The 21,210-nt window shown below is 44.9% G+C and overlaps 1 protein-coding gene and 1 long non-coding RNA gene across 11 annotated transcripts in view; one reads left to right on the forward strand and one right to left on the reverse strand.

Annotated features, from left to right (window-relative positions):
- Positions 1 to 21,210, forward strand: part of FHIT (fragile histidine triad diadenosine triphosphatase) — a 1,254,006-nt gene that overhangs the window by 1,222,189 nt on the left and 10,607 nt on the right. For all 8 annotated transcript variants that reach the window (XM_032458165.1, XM_032458163.1, XM_032458162.1 and 5 more), the window contains one exon: positions 9,363 to 9,469. In XM_032458165.1, coding sequence (XP_032314056.1) covers positions 9,363 to 9,464 — 102 coding nt within the window. In that variant the 3' untranslated portion in view covers positions 9,465 to 9,469. The remainder of the gene's footprint in view (positions 1 to 9,362; positions 9,470 to 21,210) is intronic.
- LOC116657105 overlaps positions 1 to 21,210 on the reverse strand; it is a 551,457-nt gene that overhangs the window by 9,861 nt on the left and 520,386 nt on the right. For all 3 annotated transcript variants that reach the window (XR_004312080.1, XR_004312081.1, XR_004312082.1), the window contains 2 exons: positions 11,028 to 11,180; positions 7,932 to 8,071 (listed from right to left, as the gene is read on the reverse strand). This is a non-coding gene — a long non-coding RNA (uncharacterized LOC116657105). The remainder of the gene's footprint in view (positions 1 to 7,931; positions 8,072 to 11,027; positions 11,181 to 21,210) is intronic.

Below are 21,210 nucleotides of genomic sequence, written 5' to 3' on the forward strand. Positions count from 1 at the left end.
TGGGGAGGGAAGGCGTAATTTAGAGACCCATGTGACAAGTGCTTCTTGGAAGCCTACCCGGCAAGCGGTGAGGACACAAAGATGAGTGTTACTGTGACTTGGTGATTTTGTACCATGAACACGGGAGCTAGATGGAGGCTTTTTACAGTTGGAAGAGCAAAGAACGTCTGGGTGGCTGTGATTGGTTTCTCTACCAAACCACGATCACCACGCTCTGTCGTAGGGGATTTTCGTCTGAAGTGCTAAGGCCAGCTGCTAGGCAGGGCCGGGTTCATCCCTGACAAACAGGAGGCTCGGTCCAGTAAGCTGTGAGGAAAATGGTAGCAGGCGGTCCTGAAGGGTAAGCCGTTTGCCCTCCGCTCTGCCTGTGCCGATGACTCTTAAGTCAGTGACTCCTATATGAGACCCCGTGGTCCCGTTCCTCAACTGCCCTCATGTCACGTTGTAGGGATGTTCTGGGTGGTGGCCTGCCATGAGGCTGCGCGGCAGATCCAGGTGAGCCACCTTTCTCAGATACACATTTCAGGTTAGCCTGACACTTGGCTTCCTTGACACAAAGTGACCCTTTGATGTGCTAATAGAAATCAGCTCCGTGTAGGACAGGTTGCCACAGTTGCTTTGTGGTGAGCGGCTTCTCAGCTTCTGATGGAAAACTGCGAACTTTAATGTCCCAGCGATTAAAGCGATTTTCTGATGGTAGGTGAGCCCTCCAGCAAACCGGAATGGCCCACCTTGGTTTGTGCAGGTTTATAGGGCGCATGGGGCGCCCTGAAGACCATTCACGGCGCGATTAGTAGGGTAATACCGCGTCCAAACTGTGCTGCTGGCAGGCTCATCTGCTGCTTTGGCAAGCGGCTTGACAATGTGATACTTTAATGTATAATTGGATAAGCAGTTGGGTTCTGTTATAGTACAGTGGTTTGGCATAATTATTTTCCAGTGCTGTGATTTTCTAGTTAATAAATACTTTTGGAGGTTACAAATTCTTAAACATCAACACTCTATACTCCTTGAAAGTAGGATGCCATTAATTAATATAAAAGCTGATTTCAGCATTTTGGCCCCACTGACAGCGTTAAAAAAAAAAAAAAACTTCCGCTTTTACTCAAGCAAGTTAGGCTCAAGTCAAAGCTTTGGCAAGTAATCAAATGATGGCATGCCCTTTTACTGGAATTTCTCTCCATAAGGAGCGAAGAACCACACTTCAGAAACTTGACAGTGAACAGAGGGAACCAGAGGGCACCTGGTCGCAGTAATCTGGTGGTTAGTCCAGAGTTCCAGCTCACATGACTCAGGGTCTTCCCCATCGAGAGAAAAAAGGGAGGAAATTATGTTGCACAAAGAAATATTTGAAGAATCTCAGGGTTCTAAGGAAGCAGAAGTGGCAGCAAGAGGTGGATGACACAGGACTTTTTTATGTGTGTGTCATGTGAAAGCAAGAGGTAATTCACTAGGACACCAACAAGAGCCCAAAGTGGATGACACTTAAGAGAGAGGCCATTTGGTGTTTGGGGACAAAATGCGTGCTCCAAGGATGCTGGCTGTAGCGTGTGTGAGAGACGGAGGGAGTGAGACAGCATGCGCGTCATGCAGTAGAACTTGGTGCCCGTATAAACGGTCCAGGAAGGGGACTTTGGGGAGCGTATGACTGAAGAGAGAGGCGTGTGTCGGGCAGAGACAGAGTGGTTTTCACACTGGTTCAGAGCAGCCTTGGGCCAGGGAGCCAGGATCAGTGTGTGCTTTACACAGCACCTGGAAGGAAGCATCAGAGGCCAGGGTCCGTCTACAGGGACACACACGCGGCACCACCTGCCCGCCACACTGACTTTGGCACCTGGGCCCCCCTCCCCACTTCCCGGTCCGAGGCACCCCAGTTCCACCGTTTCTTCTCTGACTACTGCGCCAGCTCGTCTCCCTGTAACTCATTCTCCAGCCAGGCTACTCGTCATGAAAAGTCATTTTCGCCCTCTTACTTCCCTGCTTTTCACCCTTGCATCTCTTCTCATGGCATCAAAAAGAAAATCGTAACCTCTTAGCCATTCCCACTGGCTGCAGATGCCCTGCTCTCTCCCGCACTCCTTGGGCCACTTAGTCACATGCCCAGCTGTCTTCTTCCTCAAGGCTCTGCCCTTGCCCTTGTCCTAGCTCTTCACTTGATGGACGGCTAATCATTGTCCACGTCTCAGCCGAAGTGTCACCTCTCCAATGAGGCCTTCCTCCACATCCCTTCCCAGAGTTCAGCCACCATCCCTGCAAGTCACAGCTCTGATTTTCTTCAGAGCTCTTCTAATATGAAATCATTCTGGTTTCTAAGCATCTGTCATAAAAAAAAAAAATTCTGCAGCTGTCTGTGTTCAGCTCAGTAGAAGCAACCCACACCCGTCTGTCTGGGCCACGTGGCAGTGTCACGCTGGCAGTCACTGCCCACCTCTGGACCATCTCCCAAGGTGAATGCCATGTTTAATGCCATTTTCCCCACATTTTTACTTAATATGTTTTCTAAACTGACTCTTCTTTTTAACTTAAACTTACTTACTTTTGAAAGGCAACCTGAGATATCGTAAATGGGAGATGAGCCCCCGATACATGTGATCTATACAAAACAATCTTACATTTCAGCTGGAGTCTGGATGGCACCTCTGGTTCTGTCAGAGGACACGCTGGTACCGTGTTAAGGATAAGCTAGTACTGACGGGGACTTTCTTCTTGACTCATCGGAGGACTGAGAGATGACTGTGAAGGCAGTCTCTTTCTTGGTAGGATTCAGAACTATTTGCAGCTTTGAATTGTACAACTGGAGGCCATCTTTTGGGCTATTGGGGTGTGTCTCCCATCTTTAAACCACAGAATGTCAAGGCTTCTTAAAAGGGCAACTAAACTGCAGCTCTCCTGACAACTGTGACAAATGGGCAGTGTGGTCCGAACGCCAGGGCAGGAGTCGTCAGGAAAGAGCGGTCCAAGCAGTGGGTGGAGCTGGCGCCCACTTTGCCTGTTTGCCGAGGCTCTTCCCACGGCCCAGAACAGCCCTGTCCTTAATATCCCATCACCGTCTTTGAAGCCAGTGCGCATCCAGGGTTTTATAAAGTCAACCCCGGACCCTACCCCATAAGAGGTACTCTCGCCCGCAGTTATCCTGCAAGTGCTATGATAGAAATTCCAGTCTAGTACTTATCTCAGGCTGACTTAGACTAAGTGATGTTTGCATGAATTTCTCCATGCTGTGGGGTGGTGAGACCCCACAAGGCAAAGGTTTTTGTCTTACTCTGTTCTAACAGTGCCTGGAATGTGTCATGTGCTCAACAGATACTTCTTGGCTAAACTGAAAGCAGTAACAGAGGACCAGATTTAAAACAAAACTGAAGGATTTACTTCCCAATTCATTGCAATTATTTACCTTGCAATACTTTGTATAAATACCTGTCAGAACAGAACCATCAACCCATAATGGTTTCTTTAAGCTCTCTGCTCTTCACGTTGTTTAATAAAACGAATAATGAAATATACGGGTGAATTTTAGAACAACACCCAAGTTTATATTCAACCACTTGCTTCTTTAAGAAGCGGCTTTCACCCGTTTTTCTGCTCTTGGAAAACAATGTGGCATTTTACTCCAGGTTATTTCTGGTTCTGAAAAAACATTTAAATTACTGTCAATCATTCCTCCTCCTGTACTGCATCACAGAGCTATAAAAAGTGCCAATAGCCAAGGCAGGTTGAGTGTTACATCAGGGAAGGCGTCACCACCCCACATGCCTCGTGAGAACACACTCAGGGCCCAGAAGGGGCACGATGTTAATATCGACACGTCTCAGTTCTTCGCTCAGAAATCCTGGTACCACTACCTTCCCCCCAAATCATTTCAGGCAGATAAAGCAAGATGACTAGAGATATTTTATATATATATATATATGTCTATATATTTTAATCTCTTCTCTAAGCCGTATAGAAATAGAATTCACTTTGACACCGTTTATTGTGGGGACTGTCCTTTCCCCATTTTGTGTCGCTGGCCCCTTCGTCATGAATTAACTGAAAGCATACACGTTGGTTTCCTTCTGGGCTCCCTATTCTGTTCCTCTGGTCTGCGCGCCTGTTTTTTGTGCCAGAAGCTCAGTGTTTTGGTTACCGTAGCTTTCTGACGTAGTTTGAAGTCAGGGAGCGAGATGCCTCAACTGTGTTCTCCTTTCTCAAGATCATTCAGGCCACTCTGGGTTCTTCCCTGGTCCGTAGGAATGGTAGGATCATTTGCTTTTTGTTTCTGTGAAAAATGCCATTTGAATTTGGTAGAGATTGCAGTTAACGTGTACACTGCTTTGGCTGGAAAATGTTGTTTTAATAATATTCTTCCAATGCATGAGCACGGAATATTTTTTTCTATTTATCTGTGTCTTCAATTTCTTTATCAGTGTTCTGCCGTTTTCCACATGCAGGCCTTTCATGTCCTTGGTTAAGGTTATTCCTAGGTACTGTGTTCTTTTTGTGTGTGTGTGTGTGTGTGCAATTATTAAATGAGATTGATTTCTTAATTTTTCTTAGACTTCTTTATTAGTGTATGGAAAGTCAACTGATGTTTGTGTATTACTAAATTCATTGATTAGTTTTACCAGGTTTTTGGTGGTTTGATGTGGAAAACTGGAATTCAAAAATGCTGATGTTCCTATCACATCCAGATCATTCACAACACCCAAGACATAGTGAGTTATAATACTATCTTCTCATAGTGCCTCTTAGCAGTATATAGATTCCTACAAGGGCGATTAGCTTAACCATTTTGGATGAACTGGATCTGGGGGGGAGCTGTTTTTCTATAGTGAAGTTTGATGTGTTCTCTGCTTTTCTGTCATGGTTTTGACATGGTTGATTTAAAAATATGTATGTGTGTGTGTGTGTATGTATTTAATTTCCAGTAGTTTTAAACACACAGAAAGTATGCAGTAGCAGTGAAGTCTACTCTTTCTCTGCAAGCTGAGCTTTTGCAGTCATTGTTGACGTAGCACATGCACCACTTAAGATGAAAATCTCTGGTGGGCTTTTCCCTCAAATTTTGACACTCTACCACCACATGATCCCCAGTGAGGAATTGTTCTGGTTTCTACTTCAGAATTCCATCCACAGACCCAGGGAAACTTTGACTACCTGCCCCCACTGTATGGCAATGTGTGTTTCTATTCTGACCCAGTTTTCCTTTCCTGGAACTGTTTTTGTTTTTGTTTGTTTGTTTGTTTTTTCCTCTCCTTATTTTCACAACCTGGACCGATTTTAAGTGCACAAGATGGGTATGACGTGGGTGGCCTTTTCTGCATGACTTCTTTCTCTCAGGATGTTTTCAGTGTTCATCCGCGTTGTGACAAGTGTCAGCACTTCATTCATGGGTTTCATTGTGATTAAATCTACACAGCATGACTTTTACCTTTTATACCACTTTAAGCACATAGCTCTACAACATGAAGTAGATTTACATTGTTGTAGAAATACCCTCAGCATTCATCCCTGGCACTCGTTCTATTTCTCCAAGTGAAGCTGCATCCATTAAACAGTAGCTCTCCTCAACCCCTGGCACGTACATCCTACTTTGTACTGTTGACTTTGACTTGTCTGGACACCTCGTACTAGTAGGATCATAGACTGTTTGTCCTTTTCCGGTCTGGTTCGTCTCACTGGGCATAGTGACTTTATGGGTCATCCACACTGACGTTAGTTTTGAAGGCTGAATCCTTTTGTATTGTGTATTTACCGCATTTTGTTTATGGAATCATCCATCCATGGACACTTGGGTTGCTTACTGTGAATAACACTGGTATGAATATGGGTGCAGATGTGTGTGTTTCAGTCCCTGCTTTCAAACCGCCTTGATTACTATAGTTTTATAATACAGTTTGAAACCAGGAAGGATGATGCCTCCAGCCTTGTTGTTCCTTCTCAATGTTGCTTCGGCTTTCTGGAGTCTTTTGCAGTTACATAAAAATTTTAGGATTCATCTATTTCTGTGAAAAATACCACTGACATTTTGATAGGGATTGCACTGAATCTTTGGGTAGTATGGACATTGTAAGAATATTAATTCTTCCCATTCATGTGCACAGAATATCTCCATTTTTTTGTGTGTTTTCTTCAGTCTCGTTCATCACTGTCTTGCAGTTTTCAGTGTACAGGTCTAGCACCTCCTTGGTTAAACTCATTCCTAGGTATCTTTTTCTTTTTGATGAAATTGTAAATGGGACTGTTTTCCATATTTCTCTTTCTGATATTTTGTTACTAGTGCACAGAAACACAACTGACTTTTGTATATTGATTTTTGTATCCTGGAACTTAACTGATTTTTTTTTACTGGTTCTAACAGTTTTCAGGTAGACATCAGTATTCATGTAGATTTGCTTACCTACAAGTCAGCATTTAAAAACAGTCACCTTTTTGCATCAGACTCTCTCTCATATCCTTTTCCTTCTGACTAAAGTACATCCTTCAATCAGTCTACAGGCGGCAAACTCTGTGTGTTCATTTGAAACTCTCTCTATTTTGCCTTCATTCTAAAAGTGTTTTTTCTCATTAGCGCCCAATCCAGAAGTGGGCAGGAGGCCTAAACAAGCAGTTCTCCAATGAAGACACAGAAATGGCCAGTAGGCACGTGAAAAACACTCAATATCACTAATTATCAAAGAAATGCAAATCAAAACCACAATGAGGTATCACCTCACACCAGTCAGAACGGCCATCATTCTAAAGTCCACAAATGATAAATGCTGGAGAGGCTGTGGAGAAAGGGGAACCCTCCTACACTGTTGGTGGGAATGCAGTTTGGTGCAGCCATTATGGAAAACAGTATGGAGATCCTAAATGTTGTATTTTTGGCAAATGTAAAGACAAAATCTTAAAAGCCATTGGGGAGCCTTTAAATGTAGAAGGAAGCGTACAGGGCGTGTCTGCAAGGGAGACTGGTTTTGGTGGAGCGGAGTGTTCGCGGACAGGTGCAGTGGGAAAGGTGTGCTGGGACCAGTCTGGAGCGTTTTTGAAAAGCAGGTAATGCGTTAACACGTAAACAGTTTCTCTTCTCATGGATGTATGATTATATGCCCAATTTAAGTAGGAGCAGATTTCTACCAGAGTAGTAAATATATAACCAAAAAGCATGATTTGAGTTTAGAAGAATGACTAGCGTCTGCTGGGTCTGATTTTTATCATTCCTCTACGTTACTCAGTGCAAGGAATTTGTCTCAGAGTGAGCGCCACAATTCCAAATTCATGGATTCCCCTGAGCCACATCTTACTTACACTAAAAAGTGATCTGTGTGAAGGACATCATTGAAATGAAGTGTTTTTTTTTAAAAAACTTGAATTAACTTTATGAATAGTGATAAGGCTTATAGCCAAGGGGGAAGAGGTAACACAGTGCTTTATGGTCAGTCATTCATCTGCGTTCATGCGCTGACTTACAACCTCACAGCCTCACAAGTGGTGGTTCCAAGCTACGTGGCATTATGGCAAGGCCAGAAGTGGCCAGAATTATGCACTCCCCAAAGTTTCTCCACCTCTGATCATAGTGGCCAAGTGAAAGGAGGAATGAGTTGCAACCCCTGATCTTAAGATTGAACCAGTGTCTATAGAGTCCAGAAAAGTCTGGTGGGGAAATCAGACTGCTAAGTGAATTCAGACTAGTTGGGAAGTTTCGTAAGCGTAGGTAGTAACTTAAAAAGGTATGCAGGACTCTGCATTCATCTAAAAATGAAATCTTGATTTTTTCTGAAGACCCGGGAGCCCTGAGTTGGGGGAATAAAGGTGAGTCTGGGGAAAGTAAGGTAGCTAGAGAGAGGCTATAGGTCAGGGGTAGAATGCAGGGCTAGCGTGCAGGAGGGTGTAGGCTCGATGGAGGAGAGGAGGAGAGGACTCACTGGCCCGGATGTGTGCTTATGGACCTCACTGAGGCTCGTACTCACCCCGAGGAAGCAGCAGTGCTCAGCTAGGAGGTCCTGACTCTCCGCCGTCTGTATCACATTGGGCTCTGAAATCGTGCGGACATTTCTCCATCTGCTGCAAGCTGCCAGGGTGCAGGTTTCTCAGTGAGAGTGATTTAGACCTGAAACAGCAAACGCCACTGTTTTAGTTCAGAGATTTTTTTCCTGAGTCGACCAGATTGTTGGTCAAAATCCGACTTTTGGGTGAAGGCACGGGGTGGGGTGGAACAGGATCTGTGGAACTATTCACTCGCTGGCTTCCTCCAGGGTAGACGAAAGGGCAAAACCTGTTGAGAACACCCCTCACTATTGCTTCCTTACTGGGTGGTCTCTGACAGGTGAATAATTTGCCTGTAACCTCCATTTCTCCCTGGTAAGATGGTGCAGAGTAGCACCTGCCTTGTGGATGGGCTATTGCGAGGATCCAGTGAAATGATGCAGGAAGGAATGGTGATACACAAAGAGGAAACTGCCCTTTGCATCACAAATACTGGCTCTCATTGGTGCTAGTAAATAGTTTGCCTTAAAACACGAAATACTTACATTGCGCCTCCTGTAAAGAATTTATACCTTTAGCATTTTACAGCGTCTAGAGCCACACACAGCAGTAACAAATTTAGTTACTAAGACTGAATTGCTGCAGGAGACTGGAGGGGGGAGAAAATTGAGCTCTTCTAATGAGGGGAGTTCTGAGAACATCCTCTCTCTGATATGAGTGAAATTTTATTCACTCTATATGTAAATCTGAGACATATACACATTGTTTTACATAAATATGGGTATCTGAAGAGGATTCTAAAGTGGGCCAATTGACTAAGACCCATCGTTAATTTTTTTTTTTTTTTACTGTTTGCCTGCTTGGAGCTTCTTTTAAAGCATATACTCTTATTTATTACTTGGTACTCAACAGCCCTTGTATTATTATCATAAATGACCTTGGGCTCACTGAGGAAAGGTGCTCAGAGCTCCTTTGAGAGAGGCTATGCCGCAGAGCGGAGCAGGTGAAGCTCAGGCGGCTTGGGGACTGACGGGTAGGTCAGCAGCGAACTCTGCCTTCAGGGTCTAGGAAGTGAAATGAATGGATGACATGGGCCAAGCCTAACAGTAGAGGGTGGCGGGGAGGCCCTGCAGTCTGTGAGCCCCAACCCCACCTTCAACAGGCACTTACGGGGGTGGGGGGCGGTGAACGGACCGCAGTGTAGCCTACAATCTGGTTATTGTATTACAAAAGCTGAAAATGTCGATTTTTACCCCAAACCTTCCCATTTTCAAATTTTGACAATGAATACAATAAACAGACACGTGTCCCCTGGCCTCTGATTTTCGAATTCTGTTCAGCTACCCCCACAACACCTGTGCCAGGAGAGCCCAAGGACCCTGTAATGAGCCTTTTTGGTTTTTTTTCCTCCAAAGCTCCAGAAACATGACAAAGAGGAGGAGGACTCCCCCACCTTGTGGAGATCGGAGGAGGAGATGGCTGCAGAAGCTGCAGCGCTGCGGGCCTACTTCCAGTGATGCAGGTAAGGATGTGTACTTCCTGCGGCATTGCTCAGAGCCTCCCAGGGCCTCACACAGGAAGGGTGCTCCCTGCCCAGCATGGGACACAGCAACGCAGCTGCACTCAGGAAGAAGACGTGGAAGCCAGAGGGGAGAGGACCTCGACCTTCGAGGCACTCACTGCACCCTCCAGGGCTCTTCTTCCCATCTGCATGCCCCCTACTCTCCTGTCTGCTGCCTTCCTTCCAGCCCACCCCAGGCCCCCTTCCCCTCGGTCCCTGCCCTCTACAGTCCAGTCTCCACCCAGCAGCTGGAGACAGTTAATAACAAAAACCTGATCAATTAAAAAATTAAAGCCCGTTGAGGGAGTCACGCTGCCCTTGGGCTCAAGTCTCGGATCCCTCTGTTGGGGGCAAGGCTCTGCTGAACCAGCATGACCCCACAGGCAGACCCTGCTGCGCCTTGGGCGTCCTCTCCCTGCTGCTGTCTGGTACGCTGCCTCTTGTGTTTCCCTTTCCCTTTGGCTGCGAGGAAGCCCAGGCCGCAGGGAAAGGTCAGACAGGAGAGAATTATCTCTTTGCATTAATGATGTTTAACTGTTGGGAGAGCACAGCTTTAAGACTCTGGTGGAAAGCTATAGCCAATCTCCGTTCCAAATTCTTACACAATGTCAAGGGGTACATCCATCTCCTGAAATTTACTAATAGGGTTTCCATGAAACATTGGGGCATATCTTGACTAGAATCCGTTGTTTATCTGAAATTCAAATGTCACTGGTGTCCTGTAGTTCATCGGGCAACCCTATTAATAAACCTCCTTCGGGATGATGGACCCCAGATAAAGAGCCTCTTCTCTAAATCATTTCTTTTGTCTGCTTCATTGGGCCTGTGTAAATGTGTTTATACTATAAGCAACCAAAGTAGATCATATGCAAATTAAAAAGGCAGTTAGTGAACAAATACTGCTAACAACTGAATTATATAAAATTATATCCACTACTTAGAGATCATGATATTTAGCTAGAAAACACATTCGTTGTCCTGTTCCGTTTTCAACTTTGGAATGTAAGTCTGTTTTGGTTAGTTTAACATAATTATGCATTTCTTTCCCCATCCTCCTCCTCCAAGCATTCTAGTTACTTAAAGACCCAGTATCAGCGACCTCTCCCCCATTTCTGTCAGCTATGCTGTTGTGCTCAGGCCCTTGCTCCTGGAAAGCTGTTTCTTTTCCCTGTGATTGGGTTGTCAGCTCTGCACTCAGACGCCTAGAGGGACGTGGTAGCCTGGTGGTAGCTGTCTTTGATATTTTATTTTTAACCTTTTTCACTGCTGTCCTCCTCCTTCCCTTCCCCTCTTCCCAAAGGCAGCCTGTTCAAATGGGGTCACCATTCTTCAGACTCATAAGCTGAATTCAGACTCAGCTTCACAGACTGAATTTCTCCCTTTTTTTGGCTTTTTATGTGATGGGTACTTTCAGGGAGAGGCGAGGAAGCTCTAGGCTTCTCCCTGGGGCTTGCTGAATGGTAGGATTCTGTCTTACAGTGTGCTCTCAAGACAGTTTAAGAGAATTGGAACTTCTTACCCGAGTGTCCTGCAGGGTTTGCTTTGTCAGCTTTTGCTTCTCTCTTGCCTTGAGGCCGAACGTCTCCTGTCTTCCAGGTAAATGAACTTGCCTTCTCAGTCTTCCCAGAAAGACATCCACCTCATCTTGTTCTACAGACCATTGTCAGGGCGCCTGTGGGTTTTTAATGAACTAACATTAGAGTCCTTCTTTAAGGGTCTTTGGCTACAGACAGAACAAATCACCTACAGTTTTCCCAGCAGTCAGACGTGGGACGTGAGAACAGGAGGGAGAGAGCAGGAGGCCTAAGAGTTCACAGCTCGCAACCTGGAAGTGAGGGACCTAAACGCAGGGGAGGGTCCTAGGGCTGGCCTGGAGCACCCCCACCCCCTCGTAGTGTGAGGGAACTATTTACGGCTCTCCTTGGAGACAAACAGAAAGGGAAATGTTCCTTTTGGGAAACCTGGTCATTGGGTTGGTCCACCTGGTTCTTTGATACCCACTCTCTTCCCTCTTCAAAATGCATCTATGCCCCAAATGTTTCCACAGTGTCGACGGGTTCATGGAATTTTCTGAAATGTGTTAATAAATAGGGCTGTCATGCAAGCTAGGCACATACCTAGACTTAAAATATTATTCAGATGAACTTGGCCTCTCCATGCTTTCCTGACTACCCCTCAGCAGCAAGGCAGTCTTTTCGGACCCTGGTATTGCTCATTCTCCAGGACTGCACACAGGCGGATACCGTGGGGCTCAGCCCCGGAATTGCTAACTCTTGCCAACATTGCTGAGAATTTTTACAAGATGTAGGTTCTGTTATTGCCCCATGTTGCAGGTGATGAAAAAACAGAGACTCAGTGATATAAAGTGGTATTCCAAGATAAATAGTACGTGATGGAGTGCAGACTGGAACCTAGACAGCCCCCCGCCACCAAGCTCCATTCTCTTTCTCTCACCACCCACCTTGCTGCCAAGAGCTCCCGTCCCCAGCCGACACCCCCGCACTATCCCAGCTCCCCTTGCATCTTCTGAACGGTCTCTTTAGCCTCTTCCCCTGGTCTGCTGGCCTCCCCAGTTCCACTGTGAGGCCTTCTGTGCCCTGCAAGACTTCCATGCCAGCCCCGTCAGGGCCACCCCGTCCAGCACCTGCCTCCCTCGCCAGCCACATTGCAGCCAGGCCGCAGGCACCCAGATGGACTGAATCTTCACCACTTGATTGGTTCTGCCTGGGCTGCCTGCCTGCTTTTCTCCACTTGACCATCGGCCTAAGTCACGTGACCTGGGGCAGGCGCAGTGTTTCCCAAGCATCATTTATTCCCATTTCATCCTGATTTTTCCCATCTTTGTGCACCACTTCTTACTTATCCAGTTCACTCTTACAACTTCAGTTCATCGGGCTTAAACTTTGTATCTTAGCCTCAATGACAAATTAAGCATAAAAAGAAGTAGAAACACAGTGCTGATCACTTCCAGCTCTGCATCGCTGCTTGGCCGTAGCCGTCAGGACTGAGGTTCATGCTCTTCTTTGTTAAAGAGAGAGGCTGCTTGTCTCTAGAGGGGTGTCTTACTCTGGCACCAAACCAAGACTCTCCATTTCCCTATTGAAAAGGATTAAAAGAGAACTACCTACAGAGGGAGTCCATGCAGATCAGCTAAAATGATCTTAAACAGGCCAGTGATGCCCATCTCTGGAAAACAGCAGTGGAAGTCAGAATTCAAACCCTGACCAAGCAAACTCCAGACCTGCCCCAACCCTTACCCCAGGGCTCTCACCTGGCCCGTGGAGAACATGAGTCCATGGGGGAGCCCGGAGTAAGCTCCCCTGGGAGTGAGAGGCTGCTCTCTGGTGGATGGAGGGCTACAGGCGCGACACCACACTGCCTCCCATAGGCACGCTCAGTCTCCGGGCCGATCTCATCTGTTTGTTTGCCATTCATCCACCTGAAGTGCACAGCAGAAAGGGCAGCCTGCTGCCCAGAGCTGCCCTATCCAGGAAAAGGAACTGAAGTAGGCCGAGAGCTGCTCTCTGCTGCATGGTCTGTGTGCAGAGACCTAGCCGCCCCTCGGTAGGTAGTGAGGCCTGTTCTACGGCTTCCTTACGTATAAACCCAGTTAAATCCTCAGCACGGCAAGACTGCCATGGGGCCACAGAGATGCACGTTCCCAAACTGGACAGTGTTTCCTCCACCTCTTGAAGCCACCACGCACCAATATTTCACTTAGCTGTATAGAAGGATTCGCCTGATCTTTCCACATAACTCTGTAGGGTATTTTGGCCTCTCTCTGTATCTTTAGCTGAGCAGAAAATGACTCTGAATTGCGGTTGCTCCAACAACCGTAAAACTCAGACGACGCCTTCACCACGCACAGGAAACGGCACCAGCCCAGCCCAAAGGCTGCTGAATGAAGCTGAGGCTCACTCTCAACATGTAAGGACCCTGAGGAGGTCAGCGATCCTTCAGTTCCAGGAATTCACCATCTGCCTTCCGTGGCTCTTTTAGTCTCTGTTCTAAACCACCTTAGACGACAGAGGAGCTGCATTTCTTATCTCACCTTGCACCCTTCTTGGAACCTAGTGGTCTTTAGATGTTTAACACTTGGGTATGTAGAGGCAGCCAACCCAAGTTCATCATCACCTCCCACTCCCACCCCATGTTGGAATGGAGTGGGCTGTGTTGTTCACAAACTGGGCAAGCATCGCCCCTAACTTGGAGAGAAAGCCAGAGCGGAGCAGGTCTCCACGCCCTGCTGTGTCAGCAGGTCTGTCTGTAATTCATCACACGCTCCTCCATGCCTGCCATTATCTTCTAGATAACTGGTTGCCTCTCATTTACCCATAACAGAGCCGTGCAATTTGAAAGCCACTGAGTCAGCCCAAAACAGCATTATTAGTAGTTCCAGATATACTCTCAAGGCAAAATTTTGACACTGGCATTTTTGAAAAATCACCATAATTTCAGCCACTGGACCACACCTACCACTGTCACTGGGTAGTCAAGGTGGACGAGAAAGGGCGGGTTTACTTACTGAGCGCACATTTGGGGCACAGAATTGTACCTTTTGAAATCTGCCCCACCAGCCTGGAAAAAGCTCACCCTTCTCAGAGAAGGTCTACTCTCAGCACAGCAGCCTCTGCTGAGAAAGGCCCAAGTTGCAGATCGTAGGGCTCATGTTTTCTTGGGGGAGACAAGGGTTACCTTCAGCTCCTTGGCCAGCTCAGTCCTAAACCCACCAGGTCATCCCCATGTGAGGGTGTCATCCACACCGCTGAAAGGGTTTGCCAGCGCTCCCGCAACCCACCCCCACGCTGACACAATAAAAGGTTGTCTTCAGCACAGGAGGGGCCCTGCCCTTGTTTAAGGCTAGAGATACTTCAGTATGTTCCAGAGCTCTTTGCCACATGAAGGGCCCATCATCTTAAATAAAGCAAGAAAAGATATTTTAGTTTGCTTTTCCTTCCTCTCCAGTCCATGTTCCTACCGGATTATGCTGCGTCTCCCATCGTTCTGTGCAGACTATGTTTCTAGAACCATATTTCAGTAGGAAGGAATTAAAAGCTCAATGAGTGGCATTAGAGAAATATAAATCAGGTCCCCAGGGCCTACAGTGGGGACGGAGAACCACACACTCAAAGAGACTTTAGAAGTAATCAAATCTAGTGTCCCGTTAAATCATTCATCATAACCCCAAGATTAACCATTTAGCTAGGCTTTGAAAACCTCCCTTTATAAACATTGAGTAAGTCCACCCCATGACTCCAAAGTGCCTTTTTCTTTTAGTGTCTTTCTTTTCTAAATGTTTCACCAAGGTCCAGCTTTCTCTCACATGCACCCAGTAGTTCAGGCAAAAGAGTCCACAGGCCGCTCGTGGCCAAACAAGCTCCGGGGCTGCTCCGCTGAGGTGTGGCTCACCTCAGAGGTCGCAGACGTGACCGGTGTCCAGGAGGTAACTTTAACCCTCCTGAACCTCAGGAATCTGTAACCTGTCAGCACAGAGTCTTTTGCAGAAGAGTGTAGTCCAAATGCCAGGAGTAGCTTTTTAAAGTTTTCAATTTTACCTGCATCCTGCAAAATCATGACGCCTAGCACGACCATCATCTTCATCCTCACCTCCACCCTTCTGTGGCAAAAACCTAGACATTTCTACCCACTCCTGAAGACTCTTCCTCTTTCCCTCCTTGCTCCTCCCCACCCTGTGTGGTCCTTTTCTACTTTTCTCATTCTGTCTTTGTCTCTGCCAGAAAGGAAGGCGGGGAATAGTCTCCTAGAGGTCATGGGAGGTGAAGATGAAGAAGGGCTGTGAAAATTCACATTAACAATCTTTGACTCATCACTTAATAATAGCTAATATTTATGCAGTTCACTCCATCCTATGCCTAAAATGTCCCTCAGCCACGTCCTACATAGTAAGTGCTCCATTATTTTGAGACTCCAGGGACATCCGTCATGGTGGGCACTCAACCAATCAATCCAGGCTACGCTAGCGACGGCAGCTCTCAGTTGTGCTCCTTCTGGTTCTGATGATCCAAAAGACACTGCAGGGTGTTCTACAGCCTCTAACTGGTGATGAATGGTGAGCAGTGGGGTCTGTGTCTTTTTAATTAAAGTCAAGTCCAGAAAAATGGAGGGACGAGAGGGTAGTGGGAGAGGACATTTAGACAATTACAGTGTCCCACAGGGACTGCTTGTCTCAGGGGTGTTGGCAAAATGAGAGCCCAGCCCAGTTTGATGCCATGTGCCCTCTCTTCTTCCTCTTTTCCCCTCCTTCAAGTAATGCCGCACGTGTCCTCGGGTGAGGGCAGCAGCCGTACAAAGACAGGCACGGAGAGCGCTGGGGAAGCCCTCCTGGGGCCCTGCCTTTACCCCCCTGTACCTGCCACTCCCTCCGTGTCCCCCAGACCCCAGCGCACGGAGCTATTTCAGTTCACTATGGCCACTTTGCAACCCTATCACAGGGCAAGCCTTGCACCCCTACTGCAGCGCCACGTAAATGACCTGGAGTCAGGAGAAAAAAGTCAGACGGTGGGTAACACTTCCTCTAACGCAAATGCTTGTCTTGAGCTCTACACTGAACTTTCCAAAACGTGCTTTGAAAAGAAAGGGCCTGTAAGTTAAACATGATAGTTCTGCAAATACTATGTCCCAGCCCTCCAACCACCCCCCAGGAAAAGTGAAATCTATTTTTCAGTCACTTGTCCTAAAAACCAGGCATATCCACCACCACAGGAAGGTATGAAAAGACATTCTGCAGTCTCCTAAGAATGGTGTCTCTATCGTCTACCCATCTTGCTACCCATCTTTAAATAATTTTAGGTGACTCCCCATCCACAATGCCATTAAACTTACTCTCTGAACTTGGACACATCCATCACTCTTTTGTACCTCACTTTCCCTATCTCTGAATTACTATGATGGAAAGCGTTTTTATTCTATCCCAGAGTTATTATAAGGATGACAAAACAACAGGTAGAAAATACACTAGCAAAAGCAGCTCTAGGTTGTGCTCCTTCTGGATTCAGTACTTCTCTGACAATCCAAAAGACATCTCAGAATGCTCTGCTACCTGCAGTCTACACTGAATGGTGAGCCATGGGGACTGTGCGTCCATTAGCTATGCCAATGTGTAGATTCATTATTTGCCCTCTGACTTCTATTGTATTTTAAAGATAATAAATTACGGTGATGTTCAAGTTATGAGGAATTAGTTCAAACAGTAATTCAAGAGTGAAACCTGGAAGGCAGGATGTTTTCAGACTGTTTGAAAAGGAAGCATGCCTTCTGCTTCTATTACTAACAGAGCAGATAATTTGAATCAACCTCCCCACTGTGTTCAACTAGAAAAATTATACAGAATATAAGAAAACATCTGTTAAAGGTAACAAAGTAGCGAAAGATGACGGGGTCAAGATTCCAGCAAAGGACAGAAAGGCAGAGAGACGAGCCCGGCATGAAGGGTTGGTCACCTTTCCCAGGAGGGCACCTGCGAGTCTCAGAGAGGAGATGCAGTGACAGCAGTCAGAGCGGGGTTGCCGATGGCACAGCCCTTTCTAAACCTCCCAGTCCTGTGTAGGACTGTGAAGGTCTGGGAAAGGGAGACCAGCCCTGGTCAGCTGCAGCCCAATGTCAGATCATCTGGGCAGTTGAGAAAGTCTCAGTCCCAGAAACTGAATTAAGGTGATTGTAAATTGCTAGTCCCTTTGGGTTCCTGGAAGCAGCAAATTAAAAAATAACCTCTGGAAGAAAATAAGACCATCCAAGACCTTAATTTATTTCTACAAGTAATTTTTTTTCCTAATAGACATGAGTGTGCATACGTACACCCCCCCCATACAGCATATGAGGAGACGAGTCAATATAAATAAGGTAGAATCACCACACACAGCCATTAAAATAACTTAGGCTTACTTTGTTTCTGGATAGAAAAGACTAGATTTTTTTTTAAATTCAGCAGAGAGATGGAATCTATTAAAAATACAGAGATGATACAAAAAAGAAACAAATAGAAATTCCAGACCTGAAAAATACAATAACCCAATGAATGGATGAATTTAGCAGCATGTTTCTTATAAGCAAAAAGAGAATTAGTGAACTTCAAGATGAACCATGTGAAAATACTCAGAATGACCTATGAAGGGAGAGGGGGAAGACATGAGAAGTCAGAAGACACAGAGTATAGCGAGGAAGGCTAATAGAGGATTATGCACACATCCAAAACGGAGTCCGAGTGAAAGATACACCAAAAAGGATAATCCAAAAATTCAAGAACATGCCAAAGCCAGGGTGGAGGGGTGCAGAATGCGCACTTACGTACTGTCATGCTAAAACTACAGCAAATTGAATCCAAGGAGTAATTTGTCAGATTTGATAACGTGGAGGCAAAAAAAAATTAAAAAATAACTTACTTTTATAGGAGTAATAATTAGACCAAAGGCGGCAACAACAGAAAAATCAGAAGACCACGGGGCATCTCTAAGGAGCTGACGGAAAATAGCTTCCATACTCAGTCACACGTTCTTATAGAATGAAGGTCAAATAAACAGTTTCTGACAAACACTGAGAGAATTCATCACCAGCAGACTCATACACAAGGAATTCTAAAGAAGAAATCAAGTGGAAATTGGAAACAATTTTGAACTGAATGAAGACAACAAAAACTTGTGCCTGCAACTAAAGATGTGTTTAGAGGGTAATTTACCTTTCATTATGACTCATATGCATTTACTGGAAGAAAATAAAAGCTAAAAGTTAATATGCTAAACATCTTTCTGGATATTGTAGTCATTAAAAAGGAGAAGAGCATATAATGAATAATTTTAGACCAATAAATTTGAAAACTGGTATTAAATTAATATGGCTAGAAAAAAAATGCAGTTTACCCAAACTGACATAAAGTGAAAAATAAAATATGAGTGATTTGATAACTATTAAAGAACGCCAACCTGAATTAAAACCCTTCTCACAAAGCAAAGGTCAGGCCCAGATAGCGTCACCGATGAATTCTACCACACAATAAAGAAGGCAACAAGAGTCTGAGTAAGATTCTTAGTAAGAATCTTATGACTAGTGGAACAAATTCGGCCAAAGGGGGAAAAAATAACCTCTCCCACTTCTCAGTTTGTTGTGTGAGTTGAGTTGCCTTACACGTGAACCTGACAAGAACATAAAGGAAATCTACATACGAACTGTACCTGAAAGCAGAGATGCCGAGGTCCTAAAAGATACCCGAGGGGTAGACAGAAAGATTGTGCGTGTGTGTGCACGTGCACACGCACTGTCTATGAAAAGGGTAACACGTTATGACCAATGCAACATCAGTTTCACATCAGACTCATCTTAGGTCTGTCACCAGACTAATCAAGGCTAAATGATAGGGCCGTCCCAGTAGATGCCGAAGAAAATGCTGATCAAATTCAGCATCCAACTTAATAAATATAACAGTTCTAGAAAACCTTGAGCTAGGAAGGGATATAGCCTGAAGGGCGAAATGTTGAACGCTATGCGTCTGAGATTGCAGATGAGACAGGAATACTGACCATCAGCCCTGCTACTTCACACTCTACGCAAGGTCCCAGTGAACGCAGCGAGGCAAGAATAAGAAATAAGGAGGATTAGCAAGGAAGGAATGAAACTGTCATTATTTGCAGACAATATGATGCATGCAGAAAATTCAAAAGAATCTACTGAGAAACAATGAGAATTAGTCAGTAAGCTCAGCAAGGCCTCTGAATATAAGATCAACACGTGTAAGTTTTGAATTTCTCAGCCACTGTCTGAGCTCAGGCTGCCAGAATAAACCACCACAGACTGGGAAGCTTGAAAACAGAAATTTCTTTCTCACACTTCTGGAGGCTGGACGTTTAAGATAAGGGTACCAACATGGTTGCCCTCTGGCAAAAGCACTTTTCCTGGCTTGTCACCAGCCACCTTCTCATCTCACTATGTGCTCGTGTGGAGAAGAGAGTGAACTTTAATCTCATTCTTCTCATAAGGACACTAATCCCACGATGGGGCCTCTACCCTCATGACCTCATCTAAACCTGGTTACCTCCTGAAGGCCACACCTCCTATTACTATCACATTAGGAGTGAGGGCTGCAACATGTGAATGATGGGGGGAGCAAAGCAGTCCCTAATAGCCACACAGTTAGAATATGAAAAAATTAAAAGTTAGCTTATGTTAACATCAGAAATCAAATGCCAAGGAATAATTAAAGCTATGCAAGCTTCTAGATAGAACACTATAAAATGTTACTACGAGGCATTAAAAAGGAATTAAATAAACGGAGGGATGAGTGATTCAATTTTATAGACTCAGTTCTTTTCAGATTTACCTACAAATTCAATAATATATCAAAATTCCCATAGTTTTTGTTCTTGGTGGGTTTTGGGGTTTTTTTTTGGTAAAAACTGAAAAATTGATTCTAAACTGCGTATCGAAATGTAGCCAGAGACTATTAAAAGAACAAGACAGAAGCATAGGAGGGCTTACCCTAAAGACAATGACTTATTACAAGGCTACAAAATTTAAGAGTATGGCATTGGTAAAAGGACAAATAGACTGATGGAACAAAATAGAGAGCCCACAAACAGACCCAGGCACATATGAACACTTGATTTATGATAAAAACGACATCACACAACTATGCGGAGAGAAAAGTCTTTTCAGTAAAAGGTTCCAGAAAAATTGGATATCTGTGTAGAAAACTAATGCAACAACACCCTACCTCACACCATACGCAAAAGTCAGTTCCAGGTGGATTATAATTCAAGAGCTGAAGTATTTAGAAGGGACTATAGGAGAATATCGTCATGGTCTTGCCAGAGGGAAAGACTTAAAATAAAAAGACATGAAAGCATTATTATAAAAAACAATTGGTACGTTGGACTACATTCAAATGAAGAAATTGTTTATCCAAAACGCCATTAAGAGAAAGGAAGAGAAAGACAAGACACAGAGAGAGAAGGTATTTGCCACATACATAACCAATGAAGCATCAGTATCCAGAAGATAATTTTTTTTAAGAAAAGAAAAAGAATAAAAATTATAAGCCAATAAGAAAAAGTCAACCGGCCAGTAGAAAATACAAAAGGCACTTCATAAAAAAAAATAGTTCTCTAAATGGCCAACAATCTTTAGTCATCATTTAGTCAAACACAATGAAACACCACTATGTATACCCACCACCATAGTCAAAATTTCAAGAGACAGACAACATCAACTGTTTGCAAGAATGTGGAACAAAAGGAACGCAGAAGAATACACACTGTGTGACTGCATTCACAAAGTTCAAAAACGGGCAAAACTAAATTACGGCTTTAGAGATAGAGTCATTTAGAGGATGCAATTATAAAAGACAGCAAGGAGCATCACCGTGAAATCAGCCCCGTGGTCACCTTCGTGGGGGAGGCAGGAAGCAGCCTGCGACTGGGGAGGGGCATGTGGGCTGGGGGGGCCTGGCCATGTTCTATTCCTCGTCACGGGCGGTGGGAAGATATGTGTTGGCTTTGCATTAATTCTGTGAGTCAACCATAGACGCACTCTTCTGTATGTGTTATATATACTTCACTGGAAAAAGAACTAAAAGTAAATCACAGAAATGAAAAATTTTACATTAAGGGCATAAGGAAAGGAAGAGACTGAATTTAATGCATGGTCTAAGTGCTAGCTGGATGTGCAGTTGTTCCTCAATAGGTTTAAACAAAACA

This window comes from Camelus ferus, chromosome 17 (assembly GCF_009834535.1).
Source record: "Camelus ferus isolate YT-003-E chromosome 17, BCGSAC_Cfer_1.0, whole genome shotgun sequence".
Taxonomy (NCBI): Eukaryota; Metazoa; Chordata; class Mammalia; order Artiodactyla; family Camelidae; genus Camelus; species Camelus ferus.